This window comes from Saimiri boliviensis, chromosome 17 (assembly GCF_048565385.1).
Source record: "Saimiri boliviensis isolate mSaiBol1 chromosome 17, mSaiBol1.pri, whole genome shotgun sequence".
Lineage (NCBI taxonomy): Eukaryota > Metazoa > Chordata > Mammalia > Primates > Cebidae > Saimiri > Saimiri boliviensis.
This window is the reverse complement of record NC_133465.1, coordinates 28172843-28193099: the sequence shown is the minus strand read 5'-3', so window position 1 is coordinate 28193099 and position 20257 is coordinate 28172843. Positions and strand designations below refer to the sequence as shown.

The 20257-nt window shown below is 54.0% G+C and overlaps 1 protein-coding gene across 3 annotated transcripts in view; it reads left to right on the top strand.

The window, feature by feature from the left end:
• Nucleotides 1-20257, top strand: part of RAB11FIP4 (RAB11 family interacting protein 4) — a 135876-nt gene that overhangs the window by 104226 nt on the left and 11393 nt on the right. For all 3 annotated transcript variants that reach the window (XM_010342141.3, XM_039476438.2, XM_039476439.2), the window contains 7 exons: nt 10278-10504; nt 14096-14290; nt 14829-14963; nt 15257-15292; nt 16451-16550; nt 16824-16927; nt 17985-18125. In XM_010342141.3, the coding sequence (XP_010340443.2) occupies nt 10278-10504; nt 14096-14290; nt 14829-14963; nt 15257-15292; nt 16451-16550; nt 16824-16927; nt 17985-18125 (938 nt within the window). The remainder of the gene's footprint in view (nt 1-10277; nt 10505-14095; nt 14291-14828; nt 14964-15256; nt 15293-16450; nt 16551-16823; nt 16928-17984; nt 18126-20257) is intronic.

The following is a 20257-nucleotide window of genomic DNA, read 5'->3' as shown; positions in this document are numbered from 1 at the left end:
AAGGCCTGAGGGTTCTGTGGCGGAAGAAGAGTTGGGGGGAGCCCGCCCTGGTTTTGGACTGTGGGTCGGCTCCATCCAAGTATGCTCTCCTGGAGTTGGATAGTGGCCTCTCTTCTGGAGAAAGTTTCATGTCACCTCTTTGGAGGGCGCTCCCCTGAAAATGTCGCCTGAGCTACCTGGTGGACTCTCCCAGGGGAAAGAGCTGGCCTGGGCCACCGCTTTCTCTCTCAAACCTTCATGTTGAATGAAGTGTTTTTATCATCACTCCTCTTATCACGATGATAAAGTATGGAGCCCCAAAGAAAGCCCCACAGACTCTTGGCTGTGTGAGTAATTAAGTCCTCTCTTCAAACAGCCACATCTTTAAAAGCTGTAATTTGTAGCAAAAAATAGCTGCCTGTTCCAAGAACCAGGAGAGCCCTTGATACGTGCCCCATTCACGAAATGCGTGTTCTTTTGCTCTTGACACTCGAGTTGCTGGGACACCTGGTCCATGCTTTCCTCAGGGGTACCGGAGACGCAGCGGCTGCCTGGGAACTGGAGCTTCCAGTAGGCACTTGGGAAATCTTTTGTGAGAATTCGAGGGAGCGATCGAAATTAGGGGCTCCTGACTCAGGTTTGCACAGCCCCAACTTTTTTTGTGACTCCAAAAGGGGAGTTAAGAGAAAAATTGCAGAGTAACTTCAGGGGAAAGTGGTTGAGACTCTCTGGACACCATTTCCCCATCTCTAAGGAGGAAGATGATAATCACTTGCAGGGATTTTACCACCTCTGTAAAGCACAGAGCAGACTGGCCACGTGGTAGGTGCCCTAGTATGTCAATTTCATTTTCTTAGCTGTGGCTTCACCAACCATTTGTAGACAGGAGATCTTTGTGGCTTCAGGTAGGTGATGGGAGACTGAGAGCTAACAGGAAACACCGCCCCTGACCTGCAGCTTCTCTCTGAGCTGGCATGCCTGGAATTCTTGGGGCTGGCTGCTGGGTTTGTTTTCCAGATGTGGAAGCAATTTAAGTTGTATTTTCATAATCCCCAACAGTTTGCCTCCAAAGTCCACATTCTCATTTGAAAATCAAGGCCGTTGGCTCTGTTTGCAGGGCAGAGGGTAGGCTGGATCGCCTCTTCAAATCCTTTTTGTTTAGGAAATGGGCTTACTCGGGCACTCAGATCTGGGACCCAGGGCTTTGTTGGGACAGTCACACCCCATCCAGGACTTGGTCAAAAGGTGAGTTCACTTTCTCTGTCGGTTTTCCTTGGAGATGATTCACTGAGCTAAATTCAGCTGCACCTTGGTTACAAACCAGCTCTAGACTGCCGTGGAGTGACGGGGCTGGGGCTTGGGTTTGGGCCATGTCACAGGCCAGCTGGCATCCCTCTGAGCAGGGTGCCCACGTGTCCCGGGCGCAGTAGCGGCGCTCCTTCCCACACTGACCACAACAGAGGGAGGAAAATGCTCCAGATTTCAAGTAGCCAGAAATAATGTCTGGCACGGCGAAACTGGTCATATCTTGCTCAGTTACTGAGCGCTGCTGGTCACAGAGGCGACCTGACCCAGGATTAAAGGCTTGGTGTTCGAGGGCCTGTGGCTCCAGGGCTAACTGCTGATTTCTTTTCTTGTAAACCAATCGCTGTGTAGGTAAAATACCTTTTACATTTGTCTTATTACTATACTAAATAGTTTTGGGCAAACAAATTGCCTTTGCAATTCTCTTGTCTCTGAACTATGCATGTACTTCTTTAAAATTAAAATATAATACTTATACTACTGAGAGAACACACAAGAAAATGGAAAGAACTTCCTTAGATTGGCATATAAATAGTGTTTACAGAATGTTATCCTGATCATCATAGATGCACCAAGTTTTGGTTTCAATAAAATATCATCTCTTAAGAAGCAGCAGTATTTCAAACTAATCATGAAAGAGAGTAAGAGAATACAGCCTTTTCTTTTTCTTTTCTTTTTTTAAAGACTGGGTTTCACCATGTTGGTCAGGCTGGTCTTGAACTCCTGACCTCAGGTGATCCACCCGCCTTGGCCTCCAAAGTGCTTGGATTAGAGGCTTGAGCCACCATGCCCAGCCAGCCTTTTCATTTTCTTTTTCTTTTCTTTTTCTTTCTTTCTTTTTTTTTTTTAGGACAGACCAAAAATAAATAAATCCCTAAGTCTCTTGAGGAGGTTCTGGAGATCCAGTTACGGATGCTTCTTGATGGAGTTACATACCGATAAACCCATTGTATATTGAAAGTTTCATGAGTTTTTAAAAAATGTGTTTGATACACCTCACCTACCAAACACCATAGCTTAGCCTAGGCTACCTGAAATGTGCCCAGAATGCTTGCTTTAGCCCACTGTTGAGCAAAATCATCTAACACAGAGCCTGCTTTACAATGAAGTGTTTTATGTCCTATGCAGTTTGTTAAGTACTGTGCTGAAAGTGAAAAGCTCCGTCCTTTATGGATACTTGAAGTGTGGTTTCCACTGACTGTGGATCACTTTGTACCATCACACAGTTGAAAAATTGTAGTCAGCCCAGACATGGTGGCTCATGCCTGTAGTCCCAGCACGTTGGGAGACCAAGGCGGGTGGATCTCTGCGGCCACCACCTTTCCATGACGAGAGCAGTCAAGCCACTATAGGGTATGGAGGACCCCAGCCCCAGCAATCACATCCCTTCCCTGTGGATCTGGGGGCATTGGCACCTGTGAGTTAGCTCAGTAAGCTGAACTTCCTGCTGCCGGTGGGAAGGACCCATGAGACCTTGATCTGACCCGTCTCGTTCTGGGGCTGTTGGCTGGCTGAGAGTGAGGTGAGAGATTCTTCACAGGCCTAGCTCGGGCAGCTTGGGGCTCCCCCACATTCGGCTTGCCGTGTGTCCACCCCCACCACACACATGCACACCTTCCCAGTGGCAGCACTGCACATGTGCCTGCCAGCGCCTTGCTGCCAGGGAAGGGGGCATGTGCCCGCCCAGGCTATTTTTATCCTGCCTGGTCCCCACAGAGCTGTTCTTTGGCTTGAGTTAGTGCCTGGGGAGTGCAGCTGTTGCCAGGGCTGGGGGTGGATGAGCTGGAACCTCGAGCTTCTTAGACTCCCTTTCCCAGGCAGCATCTCATCTTACCACTTATTAAAGGGTGTGACTAGTGTGCAGTCGCAGAAGAGTGGGCAGGAGAGGACCCTGGTGGGGAGAAAGGGGCACCGATGTTTGGAGGGTAGGCTCTGAACCCTGCAGGTCTGGCTTCCTGAAGCCAAACCCAACTGAGCTGCAGCCCGGAGTGCCGCCGGGAGGAGGAGAAGAGGGTGCCAGGGAATGTATGGGAGCCAGGAGGCACCCCAGATTGTTTTCCTTCAACGTGATGATGACAATAGTAGTTCAGCTTTGGGGTGTGGTGGTGTGCACCTGTAGTCCTAGCTGCTTGGGAGGCTGAGGTGGGAGGGTCACTTGAGCCCTGGGAGTTTGAAGCTACAGTGAGCTGTGATCGCGCCACTGCATTCCAAGGTGGTTTTTTGTTTGTTTGTTGAGTGCTTTTTATGTATGCTAAGACCATAAAGTGCTTAGGACGTGTGCCCGCTCATATAATCCTAAGCACAGTTAACTCCATTTTATAGATGGGGAAACTGAGGCACTGAGCAGTTCAGTAAACTGAGGCTGCAGAGCTCATGAATGGTGGAGCAGGGCTCAGGCCTAGCCGTCTACTCCAGAGCGTGTCGCCCCGCACGTGTGTTCCACACCCTCAGTTCCCTGCGGCTGTCCTGCCAGGAAGGTGGTTCCCACTGTGTTTAGATGAGGCCCAGAAATTAAACAGCTGATCCAGCATCACACAGCCAGGCAGTGACCACGCCAGCGTCAGCAGCCAGGCCGACTGGCTGGTGGTGTGGCTGGGCTGTTCCCAGCTCATCATAACCGCAGTACAGTGCGGTTCAACCAGCGCTCGTTAACCACCTACAATGCTAACCACTGGAGTTCAGATGTGTAAATCCCCATAGTTACCCACTTAGGATGCCCCCCTCACAGGGAAGGGGGACATGGCCTCTGTGCGTCGGCTCAGGGAAACGCAGAGTGCTGGCGAGTGTGCCTGTGAGGTGGTTCGCTGTGGGGGAGGTGGGGAGGGAGGGGTCCAGATGCTGCAGCCCCTCTGAGAGTGTGGACAGCGTGGCGTTGGCCACTCTGAGGCTGGCGCGGCCCCCACGTGTGTTGATACTTGGCCTTTTCAGCTGCCCTGAATTCAGTCCTTGCCAACTTCCTACAAAGGAAGGGGGGTGACTTGGGGCCCGCTGGCAGGCGAGTGTGACTCTGAAGGTGGAGAGGGTCCCACAGCAGGCTATGTGCCTCCAGCTTCCCACTCCCAGCTGGGGACAGGGTGGGACAGCGAGGGCCGCAGGGGCACAGACCTGCCCTGCCAGAGTGGCTGGCAGGATCCTGTTCTCCAGCTCTCTCCAGAACGCCCTGGCCTCAGGTGATTCCCCAGCTTGGCTTCTCTATTTTTGTTTTTCTTTTTTTCTTTTTTCTTTTTTTTTCTTTATTCTTTTTTTTCTTTTCTACATATAAAGCATGGACTACTACCGGCTTGGCTTCTCTGAGAAGGGAGGGCGTCTCTCCTGGCTGCCCGTCTGTCCAGTATTTTACTGGCTGGCCAGCCAGGGACACGTGGCTGTAGGAGCAGCTCAGCCTCTGTTGCTTGTAGCACCTCATGAGCCCAGGTCGGAATTTAAGGCCCCCACCACGGCTGACTCTCCATTGTAAATTGTTACTTGTGGCCTCTCAAGCTGCTGCTGAGGTGGAGTTGACTGGCCCCATTCTGTAGGTGAGGAACCAGGGGCTCACAAACGCGCTCACTTGTCCAAGGTCACAGGGCTTGTAAGTGGCTGGGCCAGCAGGGACTGAAACCCAGTTCACCAGACCCCAGAGCTGAGCCTTCACCCAGGCCCACCCCCAGGGACCTTCTGGGGCTTGTGAAGGAACATGCTGTGCCTGCTGCCCCCCTTCACCTCAGGGCCCCCAGCAGGTGGAAGAAAGTGAGCCTGGGTGGTATGGCTATGTACCAACCAAGCCTGTGGGCCTGCCTGCGGTGGCTGGCCCTGTGCCCCAGGGGACAGGGAGCTGTGAGCTCAGGGCTAGCACTGGGTCCTGAGGGACGGAGCCCTGGGGAGTCAGACTATGCTACAGAGGATGCCAGCTGCTGCTCCTGAGGACATCACACTGTCCCTTCTGCAAAGGCTCCCAAAGAGCAGACACAGCCTTTCTGTGCAAACCCTGGGAACACCATGCCACGCTCCAGGCTGGGACGTGTTGCCGATGCTAGGGTCCCTGGGTGGTGACTGGACGGCCGTGTGTGGACGCCTTTTTCACACAGCAGGGAATGGGCAGGAAACGGGGGCTCTGAGAGGCAGAGTCTTGGAAGCTGCCCTGGGCACAGACCTTACTTGCTGACCCCCTGGCCATCTAGTGGCAGCGCTGCACATGTGCCCGCCGAGCTCTGGGGAGGCCCCGTCCCTGCCCCACCACTTCTGCCAGCCCTGCAGAGCTGGCCTTGTGTGGGCGCCACTGTAGTGAGACAGCAGACAGTGCAGCCAGGGCGAGCGGGCAGCTCTCCGGGAGTCCTGAGCAGCATAGTGCGGTGAGGTGGGGTGACGGTGGCCTCTCCCATGATTCCCAGTCTACTCGGAAGTGTACTTAACAGGGGGCTCCACATGACCCTGACCTGAAGGTGGCCTGGCGGGAGAGGAACCCACCGCCTGCAGAAGCCCATGACCCCAGGCCGCCTGGAAACCTTATGAGGGTGATGTTTTTATTATGGATGAGTTCTTCCTTTTCCTCTGCAACTTTATCTGAAACACACCAGGGAAATTGACCAAGAGTTCTAACATGTTTCACTGTAAGTTCTCCCAGACCATGAATGGTGGCTCAAGGAGGAGAGAAGAGGCTGCATTCTGGCACCTTCCAGCATCTCCCTCCAGGCTAGCGGGAGGAGGAGCGGGGGCTTCCACCGGACCCTTTCCCAGAGGGCCAGGGAAACAAGAGCTGGGGCAGGGGACCTCAGCCCTCAGGGAGGAGCAAGGGTGACCACGGCAAATATCACACCGGGGCAGGGGGATCTTGGGACAGGTACAAACCAGTACTGTCCTGGACTAAACCAAAGTGTGCAGTAAGCTGTCTTTATAGTCTTTGAATTTAGGGGGCAAACTACTAGATATGGTTTTAAAGTTATAATTAAAATTTCCGATTGCCTTGAACAAACAACTGTGGGTTGAACGAAAAGGCGTTGCACGTTGGAAGCAGCTATTTTTAAGAGAAGCTGTAGAGTGTATGTGCGCGTGTGTGGCCAGGCAGGTGAGGGCTTGGCGTGTCAGGCCCTCTTGGAACTTGGAGGTTTCAGGGCAGCCGCTCTACCACTCTGAGCCTCATCTTCCCCAGGTGTCAGATGGAGCTGATGAGTCCCGGATCTCTGCCCTGTCCACCCCAGGCCGCTCTCACGGGGCTGTTGTGAAGGATAAGGTGTGTGAGACCGGCAAGGAGCTTGCTGAAGGGCTGGGCAGATGTGGCTTCCGCTCAGTCCGAGGCGGAAAGCCTGCCTGAGGAGGTGGTGGTCTTCTTGGGAAGGTGGGCCGCTGGTGCCCCTGCTTCTGCCCTGCCTGTGCCTGAGCCAAGCCATTTGAGGCTCCTCCCTCCACTCGGTCAGGGGCTTGTGCCATCTGTTTGAGTAGCAGGATGCTGCTGTGGACGTTGGGTGAGAGGGCCTGGTGGTCCCATCTGCATGCCGAGAGCCAGGTGTTAGTGGGCAGTGCCCAGCACACACTCAGCCTCTGTGTCCTTGTGTCTGTGAGCTAAACCCAAGTTGGCCAGAAGCCACGTCGGACACCTGAGCAGCACGGACACTGGTCTGCTCTGGGCCCTCTGCCTGCCTCTGGGAGCTGGTGGGCCGCAGCTTCTTCAGGACCTGGCTGGAGGGAAAAGGTGGGTGTTGGGAACAGACAGTCCCATCCCTGTACCAACCCTGCTATGAACTCCTACATGGCCCCAGGCACGGCCCCTCACCTACAGAAAGGGGAAGGGAGGGTCAGCTCATAGGGCTGGGGTGAAGACCAGAAGAAACGCCATTGCCACATTGCCAAGCTCACGTGTGAGCCGCAAGGCAGGGATTCCCAGCAAAGGGAAACTCCCTACCCATGTGTCCAGGAAGGTGAAGAGTTTGCAGTTCTTCGAGGCCAGGTGAAAGAACAGACCAGGTGCATTGTCCTCTGAGCCCTGGTTCTTCCCAGGTCTCCCTCCTGCCAAGGTTTCAATTAGGTGTCCCTGCACTAATCCGCTGTGTACTGTGAGGGTGCGAGGTGGACAGTCGTGGAAGTTGCTGCATTAGGAGGCGTGCTAAGGAGTCATAATTAGTCACGTGTTCCTATAAAATGTGTTCTCCTCGTTGTCACCATGAGGTTTGAACATCCACAAAGTGTGTGAGGCATCAAGGATAAATGGAATCAAGTGTGTGGCTGCGAAGGCAGGTGGGGCCCCTTGCCCCTTGCCCCTTGCCCCCTGGCCCCTGGCCAGAGGACTGTTGATGAGCTACTCTTTGAGCCTCTGTTTCTCATCAGTAAAATGGGGCTAATGATCACCACTGTGAAGAGCTGTCATGAAGCTCGTGAATGTCCAGCTCGGCCTCTGGAGCCTGATGGCTGCTCAGTGATGCTGGTTTCCTTTTGTTTCTATTGGGATGCAGCTTCAGGCTTGGAGATGAAGAGTTTGCTTTGGGTACAAGATCTGATAGGTTGGGAACCATGTGACCAGATTAGTGACAAGTAGGTGGAAAGCCCTGGGAACCCTGGGGGGATTCTCATTACACAGCCTCAGTCTCCACAGTCTCTACCAGGCGTTCCCAAACTACGGCCCGAGGGCTACCTGCGGCCCCCTGAGGCCATTTATCCACCCCCCCCCCACCCCCCGCCGCACTTCAGGAAGGGGCACCTCTTTCATTGGTGGTCAGTGAGAGGAGCACAGTATGTGGCGGCCCTCCAACGGTCTGAGGGACAGTGAACTGGCCCCCGTGTAAAAAGTTTGGGGATGCCTGGTCTCCACTGTTGGCATGCCTGGCCCGCTGGTGCTGATATTATTGGTCCATCTGGTGCTCAGCCTATCACAGCCCAGGCAGGAACCAGGCTCATTAATTGCCATCTATTCTTAGCCCAGGGGTCTCCTGGTGGGAACAGACCCCCGCCGCCCCAGGAGGGCTGCCAGCTCACTGGTGGCAGCAGATGGCTGCACATGTCTGGGCGGGCACATCCAGGCCTGTCGCCAAGCAGCTTCTTCAGCTGTCCCCGAACCTGTGTTTGTCCGAGACTCCAGGAGGCTTTGCACAGCCTGTTTCTGTTGCCCTTCTTGCAGTCTTGGGGCTGCAGGGTCCTTTAATGCGGTGCCCTGCCAGCCCTGGCTGAGGAGCACACCAAGGAACCTTGGCAACAGGGTGATACCTCTGATGGGTCAGGTAGAAGTGGTGCTACCTGGTAAGTACCTACCTGCTCAGAGGTGAAGTAGCCCCAACAAATGGTTTGCCGAGGGTCTAGGGCAGGCGTCCCCAAACTTTTTACACAGGGGGCCAGTTCACTGTCCCTCAGACCGTTGGAGAGCCGCCACATACCGTGCTCCTCTCACTGACCACCAATGAAAAAGGTGCCCCTTCCTGAAGTGCGGCAGGGGGCCGGATAAATGGCCTCAGGGGGCCGCATGCGGCCCGCGGGCAGTAGTTTGGGGACGCCTGGTCTAGGGTTAACTCTGAACCAAGCCAAAGCTCTTCCATCTGATGTGTTTAGCCAAAGGTGCGATGTCTTTATCATAATGCCAACATCATGCTGGGCCCTGGACCCAGCACAGGCAGTGCTCAGAAGGGAGGCCTGGCATTCTTGCTCCCAGCAAGGCTGCGGTGGGGCCCAGACAGATGGTTGCCTCCTGGACTGGACATCACATCTTCTGACTGGAGTTTATTCATTGAGGCCCTACTGTGTGTTTGATGCTAATGTGAAGAGCCTCATTTAATCAGCATAGTGATCCTGTAAGTTTCTCTTGCCGTTTCTGATTTACAGAGGAAAACTGAGGTTCAGACACATTTCGTGACATGCCCAGAGTCATGGAGGGTGGATCCCAAGTTGTGCAGCTTTCACTGTACCACATTGCAGCAAACTCTACTAGGCCAGGGTTGTTGCTCCTAAAAGCTATTCACTGTGGCTGTGTCCTTAAACGGAGCACCAATAAGCCGCCTCAAAGCCATCTGGCTTCCTCTGCAGACTTGTGGTGGTGTTACCAGTGGAGGGTGTCCAGGTTCTTAGTGTCTTGAACAAAGAATTAGACAAAATGCGTGCACGTGTGCGCGCGTACACACACACACACACACACACACACACACACCACACACATACACAAAAGAATGAAGCAATAAAAGCAGAGATTGATTGAAAACAAAAGTACACTCCACAGGTTGGGAGCAGACCCAAGCATAGGGGCTCAACAGTCTGGCTGCAGAATTTTCTGGGGTTTAAATACCATCTAGAGGTTTCCCATTGGTTACTTGGTATACACCCCATGTAAATGAAGCAGTGGCCCACAATCAGTTTGATTTATTGCAGGAGGGGACCAATCAGAGGCTGAAGTGAAGTTACAAAGTTACACCCGATGTGGACATCTGACTGGTTGAGGAAAGCAATCAGAGGTTAAAGTGAAGTTATAAAATTATACTCCTATGCAAATGAAGACAACCTCTGACCAGCCTGATTGGTTGCAGGAGGGGACCAATCAGAGATACTTTCGGTTTTTCATCTGCCAGACAGAAAAGGCAGAGTGTGAGGGTAAGGGGTGGAGGGTGAGGGGTGGCAAGGAATGCAAAGGAAGTAGTTAGTTGGGTGTGGAAAGTTGGGGTTTTCCTTTTGATTTAGCTGTAGGAAATCAGTGTGAATCAACCTTGTGTTCCCTGCCTCCAGACTCTATTCTGCCTCTGTTGGGGCTCTGATGTGCCAACCAGGGTGCCCCGAATGATGTGGCTGACCTGACTGTGGCCCTTCTTTGTGGGTGGCCATTTCTGGGAGTTCCAGCTGCTCACTAGATGCTCATGAGTCAGCCAGTATGAGAGGTCCTTGGGACTAATCACCTGCCAGGTGTTCCCACACTTAGGGTCTTGGGGTCTGGGCCTCCTGTACCCAATCCCTGCTGTTTGGGCCTGGCTGATGCCCTTGCAGTCCGATTGGAACTCTGACCCCTGGGTCAGCTGGCCTCACTCATCTTGTCCCTCTGTCTTTCCCAGGGCATCGATGTCACAGGCCCCACCTTTGCTGATGGCGAGCTCATCCCCAGGGAGCCCGGCTTTTTTCCCGAGGACGAGGAGGAGGCTATGACGCTGGCCCCATCTGAGGGCCCCCAGGAGTTGGACACAGACAGCCCCATGGAGAGCACTCAGAGCCTGGAGGGGTCTGTCGGGAGTCCCGCCGAGAAGGACGGGGGACTCGGGGGCCTGTTTCTGCCAGAGGACAAGTGAGTTAAAACCACCTGAAGCTCAGTATTTGCCTCTTGGCCCAGAAATGTGGCTCTTAGAAAGTTTCTCCAGGAAGTAAATGTGAAACGTCCTCAAAATGTGTGTCAGATGCATTAGCATCATGGGTATTCTGGGGTTTAAATACCATCTAGAGGTTTCCCATTGGTTACTTGGTGTACACCCTATGTTTTTAAATTTAATTTTACTTTATTTTCAGTCCTAGTCCTGTAGACAAAGTCAAGATTTATTTATTTATTTATTTATTATTGAGACACAGTCTTGCTCTGTTGCCCAGGCTGGAGTGCAGTGGTGCAGTCTTGGCACACTGCAACCTCTGCTTCCTGGGTTCAAGTGATTCTCCTGCCTCAGCCTCCTGATTAGCTGGAATTACAGATGCGTGTCACCACACCCAGCTAATTTTTGTATTTTTAGTGGAGACTGGGTTTCACCATGTTGGTCAAGCTGGTCTCAAACTCCTGACCTCACAATTCACCCACCTTGGCCTCCCAAAGTGCCACCATGCCTGGCCAAAGTCAAGTTTTTTTCTTTGTTTTTTTTTGTTTGTTTTTTTGAGACGGAGTTTCGTTCTTGTTACCCAGGCTGGAGTGCAGTGGCGCGATCTTGGCTCACCACAACCTCCGCCTCCTGGGTTCAGGCAATTCTCCTGCCTCAGCCTCCTGAGTAGTTGGGATTACAGGCACACACCGCCATGCCCAGCTAATTTTTTTTATTTTTTAGTAGAGACGGGGTTTCACTATGTTGACCAGGATGGTCTTGATCTCTTGACCTCATGATCCACTCGCCTCGGCCTCCCAAAGTGCTGGGATTACAGGCGTGAGCCACCGCACCCGGCCAAAGTCAAGTTTTAAATGACTAGTTAATGATATGAGATATATGATCTCATTGTTTTAAGAAGCAGGTTGTGGCTAGGCATGGTGGCTTATACCTGTAACCCCAGGACTTCGGGAGGCCAAGGCAGGAGGATCACTAGAGCCCATGAGTGTAAGGTTACAGTGAGCTGTGATCACATCACTGCATTCCAGCCTGGCAACAGAGCAAGACCCTGTCTTAAAAAAAGGCAGGTTGCAAAGATATGCAAGATATCCATAAGATCAGCTTTGTTTTTTTTTTTTTTTTTGAGACGGAGTTTCGCTCTTGTTACCCAGGCTGGAGTGCAATGGCGCGATCTCGGCTCACCGCAACCTCCGCCTCCTGGGTTCAGGCAATTCTCCTGCCTCAGCCTCCTGAGTAGCTGGGATTACAGGCACGCGCCACCATGCCCAGCTAAGTTTTTGTATTTTTTTAGTAGAGACAGGGTTTCACCATGTTGACCGGGACGGTCTAGATCTCTCGACCTCGTGATCCACCTGCCTCGGCCTCCCAAAGTGCTGGGATTACAAGCTTGAGCCACCGCGCCCGGCCAAGATCAGCTTTGTTAAAGACACAAACCTATGCCAGGCAAGTGGCACGTGCCTGTAGTTCCAGATACTTGGGAGGCTGAGGCAGGAGAATCACTTAAGCCCAGGAGTTCTAGGCTCTAGTGCACAATGCTGACCAGGTGTGTGTCTGCACTAAGTTTAGCATCAGTATGATGACCTCCCCGGAGTGTGGCACCACCAGGTTGCCTAAGGAGGGATGAACTGGCCCAGGTCGGAAACAGAGCAGGTCAAAACTTGCGTGCTGATGAGTAGTGAGATCACACCTGTGAATAGCCACCACACTCCAACCTGGGCAGTATAGCAATACCCCATCTCTGAAAAACCAAACACAGACGTATATGTTAGGAAATGCCTTGAAAAAATTAATCTAGAAAACTAAGCAGTTATTTCTGTATGGTAGAATGATCATTTTAATTACCTCCCATCTACTCTGTTATATTTTCTACATCGAGCATGTATTCCCATAATCAGAAATGTTATTTAAAAGCAATATTAAGACCTAAGTGACTTCCCAGGGAAGCAGTGTCATTGGCAGAAAGGATTCCTTTCCATTTTCAGCCCTCGCCAACACTCTTGAGGGATACAGAGCTGTGGGTGATGGGAAGCCACCACCACTGTGGCTGAGGAAGCCGAGGGGATTCCAGGTGGCAGCCCCTTGCCAGAAGAAGGTGATGGTTACGGCTGCTGCAGGGACTTGGAGAGAGGGAAGAGAGGGGTTCCAGTGTTGGTTGAACCACATAAAATTGGCAGCTTTTAATCATTTCCATCTTCAAAAAAAGGTAATTTCATGTAGGTCAACCTAGTACGTCTCAGTGTAGGATTTCTCAAACTCAAGTGATTGTCAGAGTCCTGATGTTCTTGATGGGGCCCTTTGGAGCTGTGGATGGAGAGAGGGGCCGTGCTGCTTTCTGGGAGTAGCCTGTAATCCCAGCACTTTGGGAGGCCGAGGTGGGCAGATCACCTGAGGCCAGAAGTTTGAGACCAGCCTGGCCAACGTGACAAAAATCCCGTCTCTACTAAAATTACAAAATTCGCCAGATGCGGTGGCAGGAGGCTACTTGGGAAGCTACTCACAGCTACTCAGGAGGCTGAGGCAGGTGAAGCACTAAAACCTGGAAGGCAGAAACTGCAGTGAGCTGAGATTGCGCCACTGCACTCTAGCTGGGCGACAAAGTGAGACTGTGTCTCAAAAAAAAAAAAAAAAGATACATTTAAAAAATAATACAGTATAACAACTATTTCCATAGCATTGACATTGTATTAGGTATTATAAGTAATTTAGAGAGGATTTAGAGGGTGCAGGAGGATGTGTACAGGTTGTATGTGAATACTGTGCCATTTCATACCTGGGACTTGAGCATCCTCGGAGTTTGGTGTCTACAGGGGGTCCTGGAACAAATCCCTCTTGGATACCAAGGGACAACCATACTCAGTCTTACAGTAGCTAAAAGTTTAGATCTATTTATATTTATATTCATTTTCTGTATTACTCCCAATGTTTTAACAAATCTTTCAACAACGATTTGATATTCCACAATCTAATAATTTACTAGCATTATAATTTAATAATTATAATTTGGTTTAGCTGTAGCAAGTCAATTAGGTCATAAGCAATGTTTTGCTACTCTAGGGTAGCATGGGTAGAATTGATTTCAACTGCAGTAACGGTTTATGTGGCAAGATGTTTCCCTTTAGATAGGGTCCCCAAAATGTACTTAACGGGTCAAGAGGGCCAGGTACTGTGGCTCATACCTGTAATCCCAGCACTTTGGGAGGCCGAGGTGAGCGGATCACAAGGTCAAGAGATCGAGACCATCCTGGCCAACATCGTGAAACCCCGTCTCTACTAAAAATACAAAAATTAGCCAGGTGTGGTGTCACAGCTACTCAGGAGGCTGAGGCGGAAGAATCGCTTGAACACAGGAGGCAGAGGTTGCAGTGAGCCGAGATTGCACCACTGCACTCCAGCCTGGCAACGGAGCAAGACTCCATCTCAAAAACAAAAAAACAAAAAAACAAAAAAACAGGTCAAGAGGTACAGACTTAATTGGTAGTGCCAGTTAAAGGGAAATGCCTGGTCAGCCTCCCCACCGTGGCTGTGGATGGGGACCCAAGAGTCCTCCTCTGACCCGGGCACTCTCTGACCCTCAGGTCCCTGGTCCTCACTCCGTCCATGACAACTTCGGACCTTTCTACACACTCCACCGCCTCGCTCATCAGCAACGAGGAGCAGTTCGAAGACTATGGGGAGGGTGACGACGTGGACTGCGCCCCTAGCAGCCCTTGCCCCGACGACGAGACCAGGACCAACGTCTACTCCGACCTGGGGTCTTCGGTGTCCTCCAGGTGGCCCCTTGGTCTAGGATAGCATTTGGGGTCACAAGTGGTAGAACCAACCTAAGCACATCCTGAGGGGTTGGGCGGGCCGGGTCCTGAGCTGGCCCCATTTCCTTTGTCCTAAGTTCTGCTCCTGGGGGCTGGGGTTGCTGCCTTTGCACCCTGATTGGGGGTCAGGAGTTCCTCCTGAATTTGCTGACCTAGGTGGCTGCACACTGGGGGCCACGGGGCTCTGTGCTGTCTTGTGTCCTAGAACCTCAGTGCTGAAGGGTCCTTCCAAGTGACCTTCTGTGATAACTTCTCACCCAGCAGAGCCACCACTTTCCCTGAAATGAGTTCTCAGTTTCCCTTAGCTGTTAAATGGGTATGCTTCACTGGCTTCTCTTTGAGTGTGTCAGAGAAGGGATGACCTGTTGCTGTGTTTCCACTCCCTGCCCCTCCCCCTAAGAAGGTCCTGGGGACTGAAGTAAGGTCAGCTCAGCAGGGTGGCGTGGGGCAGCAGACTGGACAGCAGCTGAGGTGGTGATTCCTTTCCCTCATGAATCAGTGCGGGGCAGACGCCTAGGAAAATGCGGCACGTGTACAACAGCGAATTGCTGGACGTTTACTGCTCTCAATGCTGCAAGAAAATCAACCTGCTCAATGACTTGGAAGCCCGGCTGAAAAACCTCAAGGCCAACAGGTGAGGCCCAACCCAGTAGGGGAGCGGGAGGCCCAGGCAGAGCCTTCAGGGAGAAGCTACAGGCAAGGCAGCCCCTGCTATCTGGGCAGGTGTGAGCTCTCAGAGGGGGTTAATCCAGGGGCTTTTTCTGCCACTGGGTATCAGTCTGTTTTCTCTCAGGACCAAGCTGACTAGTGAGCTCCTTTCAGTGGGAGGGAAGAGCCTTGTCCTACATTTTGGTGTCTTACAGCAGGGACAGGGTAAGGGAGTGGACTAGAGCCCCTCTGTTCAATAACTGTTTCCTCTCTCTCCAGCCCCAACCGAAAGATCTCCAGCACGGCCTTTGGACGGTAAGGCCCCGCCTTGGGGGAAGGCACCTTGAGTGCTGTCCCCGTGCTGCCCACTGGCCAGGGCTCCATGCCGGCTGGTGCCTGCGTGTGGCCGAGGGCAGAGGGGAACGAGGCCATCCCAGGGCAGTGCAGCCAGGGCAGCGTCCACTTCCAAAACAGAGGGGCAGCTCCTCCCTGCCCTCTCCCCACTCTTTGTCCCTTCTTCAAATCTTGGGTCACCTTGACCTCAGGCAGGCAGGCCAGGGATGCCCCGAGAGAGACAGGACACCCCCCAGCTGTCAGTGCCCTCCCTCCTCTTGGAGTGGGCAGCCGTACTCAGTAAAGAGACCCCGGGTTTCCTGCAGGCGGGGATCTGGGTGTAAGTGTGTGCCACTGGGGCTGGTCACTTTGCTCCAGTTAAGTTCTGCAGCAGCTGACTTCTGGGGACTGCTAGGGTCCCACTCTGGTCCCCTGTGGACTGGTCCCAGGTGCACACTTGGGGCTTTGGAAGCTGGCAGCGAGGGCCCAGGCCCTGGCCCAGGAGCTGAGTGGATCAGCCTCTTGGTGTAGACCCCGGCTATTGCCTATCAGGGAATAGGAAAGGGATGTAACTGGGGGTAGCAGCTGGATTTTGCCTCAGGCACGGGTTAGCTCAGCAGGCACCTGCCTGGGCCCAGCCCCACCCCAGCTGACTGCCCTGCAAGGCCTGGTGAATTCTCTGCCTTTGCCATCCCCAGAGTTCCCAGGGATGTTCCATGCAGGAGCCAGCTTGGTGGAGGGGCTCAAGCCTCAGGAGGCCCAGACCCTCTGCCAGGACCACGGAGCTGGGCTACCTCCTCAGGGGCTTCCCCACTGGAAGAGGAGGGGCCTCCTGTGCCAGCTCAGGTCACTGGGTAGCTGCAGGCCGGCATCTGGTGTGAAGAGGGCTCTGAGGCCGCAGGAGAAGCTGTGCCGCACTGGCCGTCTGCCAGGGCACATGGGGGTCTGTACAGCCCGTCGGCCGTCCTCAGGGCTGGATGATCCACTGGGTTCGAAATGCTCTCCCTCTCGGGCTGAGTGAGGGTGCCCTTAAAGGGGCAGACCCCCTAGGGTACTGGATGCTCACCTAGCATGTAGCCTGAGTGGGCCTCTGTCTCTGGAAGGCTCCAGCAGCCAATTGCCCTCCCTCCACCCCTGCAGGCAGCTCATGCACAGCAGCAATTTCAGCAGCAGCAACGGCAGCACCGAAGACCTGTTCCGGGACAGCATTGACTCCTGCGATAATGACATCACAGAGAAGGTGGGCCCGGGTGGCTGGAGAAGGGACGAAATGTGTGCATGCTCCCAGGGGAGGTGGGGAGCACTCTGGCTACTGTCTGGGGACTCGGGAGACCTTGTTCCTGCCCAGAAATTGGGGGTAGGTGGCCCTGGTCACGTGCTCTCTCCCCCTCCACACGACCGTTCTCTGATACGTGGTGGTTTCGAGGTCCTGCTCAGGAACCTCATGGCGTCGAGGTTCTCAGTTCTGTGGCCTCAGAGTTCTTCTCCACCCCATTGTGGCTCCCTGCTGCAGGTGAGCTTCCTGGAAAAGAAAGTGACAGAGCTGGAGAATGACAGCCTGACCAACGGGGACCTGAAGAGCAAGCTGAAGCAGGAGAACACGCAGCTGGTGCACAGGTCAGGCGGGCGGCAGTGCTGGGGGCTCGGTTGTGACTCTGGGGAATAAAGTGGGGGATCCTTCTTGCTGAGGCCTCCGGGAGGAGGCAGCCTCACGCCTTTGCAGCTTTGAGTTCCTCTTGTCACGTGGCCCTGCCCACATGGGGTGCCCAAGACAGGACCTTAAGGACAGGGAGACAGGTTGGAGCCCCACCTTGGCTCCGGGGCCAAAGGATTCCACCCGCTGAGGTCTGCAGCCCCAGGGCGGGTCCAAGATGGGAGTGGGGGTCTGCCGTCTCTCACTCACAGTGATGGGAGCCTGCGTCCCTTCCTAGGGACAAGCTCTGCCCGGGACAGGCCAGCGTGAGCTGGGCAGTAGGAAGGGTCCAGCATTGATGCCAATGGAGACCCCTGAGCCTGATGTTTCTGATGCTGTCTTCAGTGGCAGTTGCAGGGTCTAGTTGTCAGCAGATGATATGACCCTTAGGGGACATATCCTGACTTGGGGTCCGGTCCTCCATCTTGTCACAGGGCCCAAATATGGCTGGCCATATCACCCCAGATGATTAGCCTGGCGGAGGTGCTATTGCCAGTGAGATGTACCCCAGACCGAAATACCACCCAGGCTGTCAGCCGTGGGGGTGCTCCCATCTACATGCCACTGGCCCTTTTCCAGGTCTGGGGCAGACTTCAGGCCATCAGCCAGGATGTCCCTATTTTGGGAGTCAAGGTGCCCAGTACAATAAGCTGAATTATTGATCAGAGGGGTGGCTAGGAAGGAAGAGTGCAGAAAGGAGTTGAGGCCCGAGGCGGTTCCGTCCAGGTGTGGCCGCAGGGACTGGCGGGGGCTGGCCCTCCCTGTGCTGCCCGGAGCGCCTCGCCTTCCGAATGCCAGGCCTGCCCCAACACAGCATGTATGACCGATACCCCCCTAGATGTGTGGTGTCCCTGTTCATCTGTCCGAAAGCTGCTGGCCCAAGCGACTCAGGGTCTCAGGTCCCAGGGTCCCCCGTGCCGTAGCCTGGGTTGGGGTGAAATGGTGCTAGCCCCAAAAGCTTCTCCCTTGTGCTGTCCTCAGGGTGCACGAGCTGGAGGAGATGGTGAAGGATCAGGAGACTACGGCCGAGCAGGCGCTGGAGGAGGAGGCGCGGCGCCACCGCGAGGCCTACGGCAAGCTGGAGAGGGAGAAGGCCACCGAGGTGGAGCTGCTCAATGCCAGGTGGGCCCTTCCACCGAGCCCCTCCCTCAGGGGACCCCTCCGTGCCGCCCCGGGGCAGCCCTGTGGGACAGGTGCTGTCCCCATTTTTACAGGTGGGAAGCTGAGGCTGACCAAGGGGCAGCCTCTGGAGCCTTCCCGGTAGTAACAGTTGTACGAGGCATGCGCTTCAGGAAGTTCGCTAAAGAATGTTCCCAGGAGCATTGCTCGCATTTGCTAATGCGAACTACACAAATGCCTGTCAGCCAGAAACGAGGTATTAATATAAAAAAAAATAAGAGGGGGAGGCGGCACCTGGGCTGGGTCTACTGTCCAGGCTTGGAGCGCCCCCTGCTGTCAGGTTCTGCCCTGAGCCCCGGTGGACTGAGCCGGAGTCCCAGGGCCAACCAAGGTAAATAGAAAACGGGGCTCCTGTGCCTTGGGTGTACGTGTGGTTTCGTCATTGGAACGTGAGGCAGGCAGGACGAGGAGCAGCCCGGGGCTAGGGATCTGGGTTGGTTTCCCATTGGCTCCATGGCCTTGGACGTAGTGGGTCACCTCCCTGTCTGCCCCACAGACAGGGGCAGGGTGGGAGGGTGAGCCGATATTCGTCAGGACCCTGCCCACGGGTGAGGGCTGTGATGATGCCCCTGTGGTGAAGCCCCTTTGTGGCCCTTGCCCGACTCCAGGGAGGCCGCCTGGGCTTCCGTCGGAGAGGACAGCTGCCCCTGGCACTCCTGAGGCCCCCCGAGGCCCCAGTCCCCATGCTGAGGCTTCCCGGAGTTGCTGAGACACCCCTGGTGGCCGGTAGGCTGCTGAGCAAATGGCCGGGACTTGGGCTCTCAGGCAGGTACCTCCCTACCCTGTGCGGTTTGGCGAGGGGACTTCCCAACTTCCCGGTGCTGAGAGCTGCTTTGCTAAGCTACCCAGCAGGGGTTCATTTTACATTTTGACTCTGTTCTAGAAGCTGCAGAGGCTGGTGCCTAGTTAAGGGTGACTGCTCTCACTCAGCTCGTCTCTGGCATCTGGCCCAAGAGAGGTGGCGGGGGCATGGGAGGTGGTAAAAGACAGTGTGAATCTGGGCCAAAGAGCAGAAAGCGAGCCCTCAGGAACCATCTCTTAACACATGCCCCTAGCAGAGCTCAGGGGGCGCCACTCATGAAAAATACCCAGGTGGTCTTCCCAGAGTCACGCCGCATGCTTGGTTCCCTACCACCTCCACCAGCGCAGGGCCACCTCCGGGTGGTGGGGCTGAATTCCTCTCTGGTCCAAGGGAGCCCGGAGGGCAGTGGAGGCGGAAGTGATGGAGAGGTGGTAGGTCGGGAACAGGGTGGTCTGCAAGAATCGGTGGCAGAAGTAACCCGGCTCAGTTCTGAGGTGACCCTGCTCAGTTCTGGTGCCGCCGCCAGCCCAACTCACCTGCGCCCCCTCTCAGATCATTTAAAACTGATCTGAGGCCGGGCACGGTGGCTCATGCCTGTAGACCCAGCACTTTGGGAGGCTCAGGCAGGTGAATCACAAGGTCAGGAGTTCAAGACCATCCTGGTAAAACCCCATCTCTACTAAAAATACAAAAATTAGTCAGGCATGTTGGCAGGTGCCTGTTATCCCACCTGCTTGGGAGGCTGAGGAAGGAGAATCGCTTGAACCCAGGAGGCAGAGGTTGCAGTGAGCCAAGATTGCACCACTGAGACTCTGTCTCAGAAAAAAACAAACAAAAAACTGACCTGGGCAGCCAGCTCTGTCTTCTTGCGGAGTTCCTGTGTGAACACTAACACAGAGGACTGTTACTGTCAGAGCCCTTGCCTGTGGTCATCAGAGGCATGTGCAGTGAGCACTCAGAGCAGAGCCCTGGAAGAGATGCTGTTGGTGGAGAATGAAAAGCCAGGATGGTCATTGCCTTCAATTACAGCGTCTAAAAGGAGGGGCCCCATCACAGACAGCCACAGGAAGACTGTGTCTCCATCTAGCAGAATAACATCGCATGTGGTTTCAGGATCTGAAAGATACGCATCCAAAAAGAATCTGGTGTTCTTACTCTGTAATGAGTGTTTCCGCTTGAAATGACGGCCATGTGTGGCAGCTCACTCATGTAATCCCAACACTTTGGGAGGCCAAGATGGGCAGATCACGTGAGGCCAGGAGTTTGAGACTAC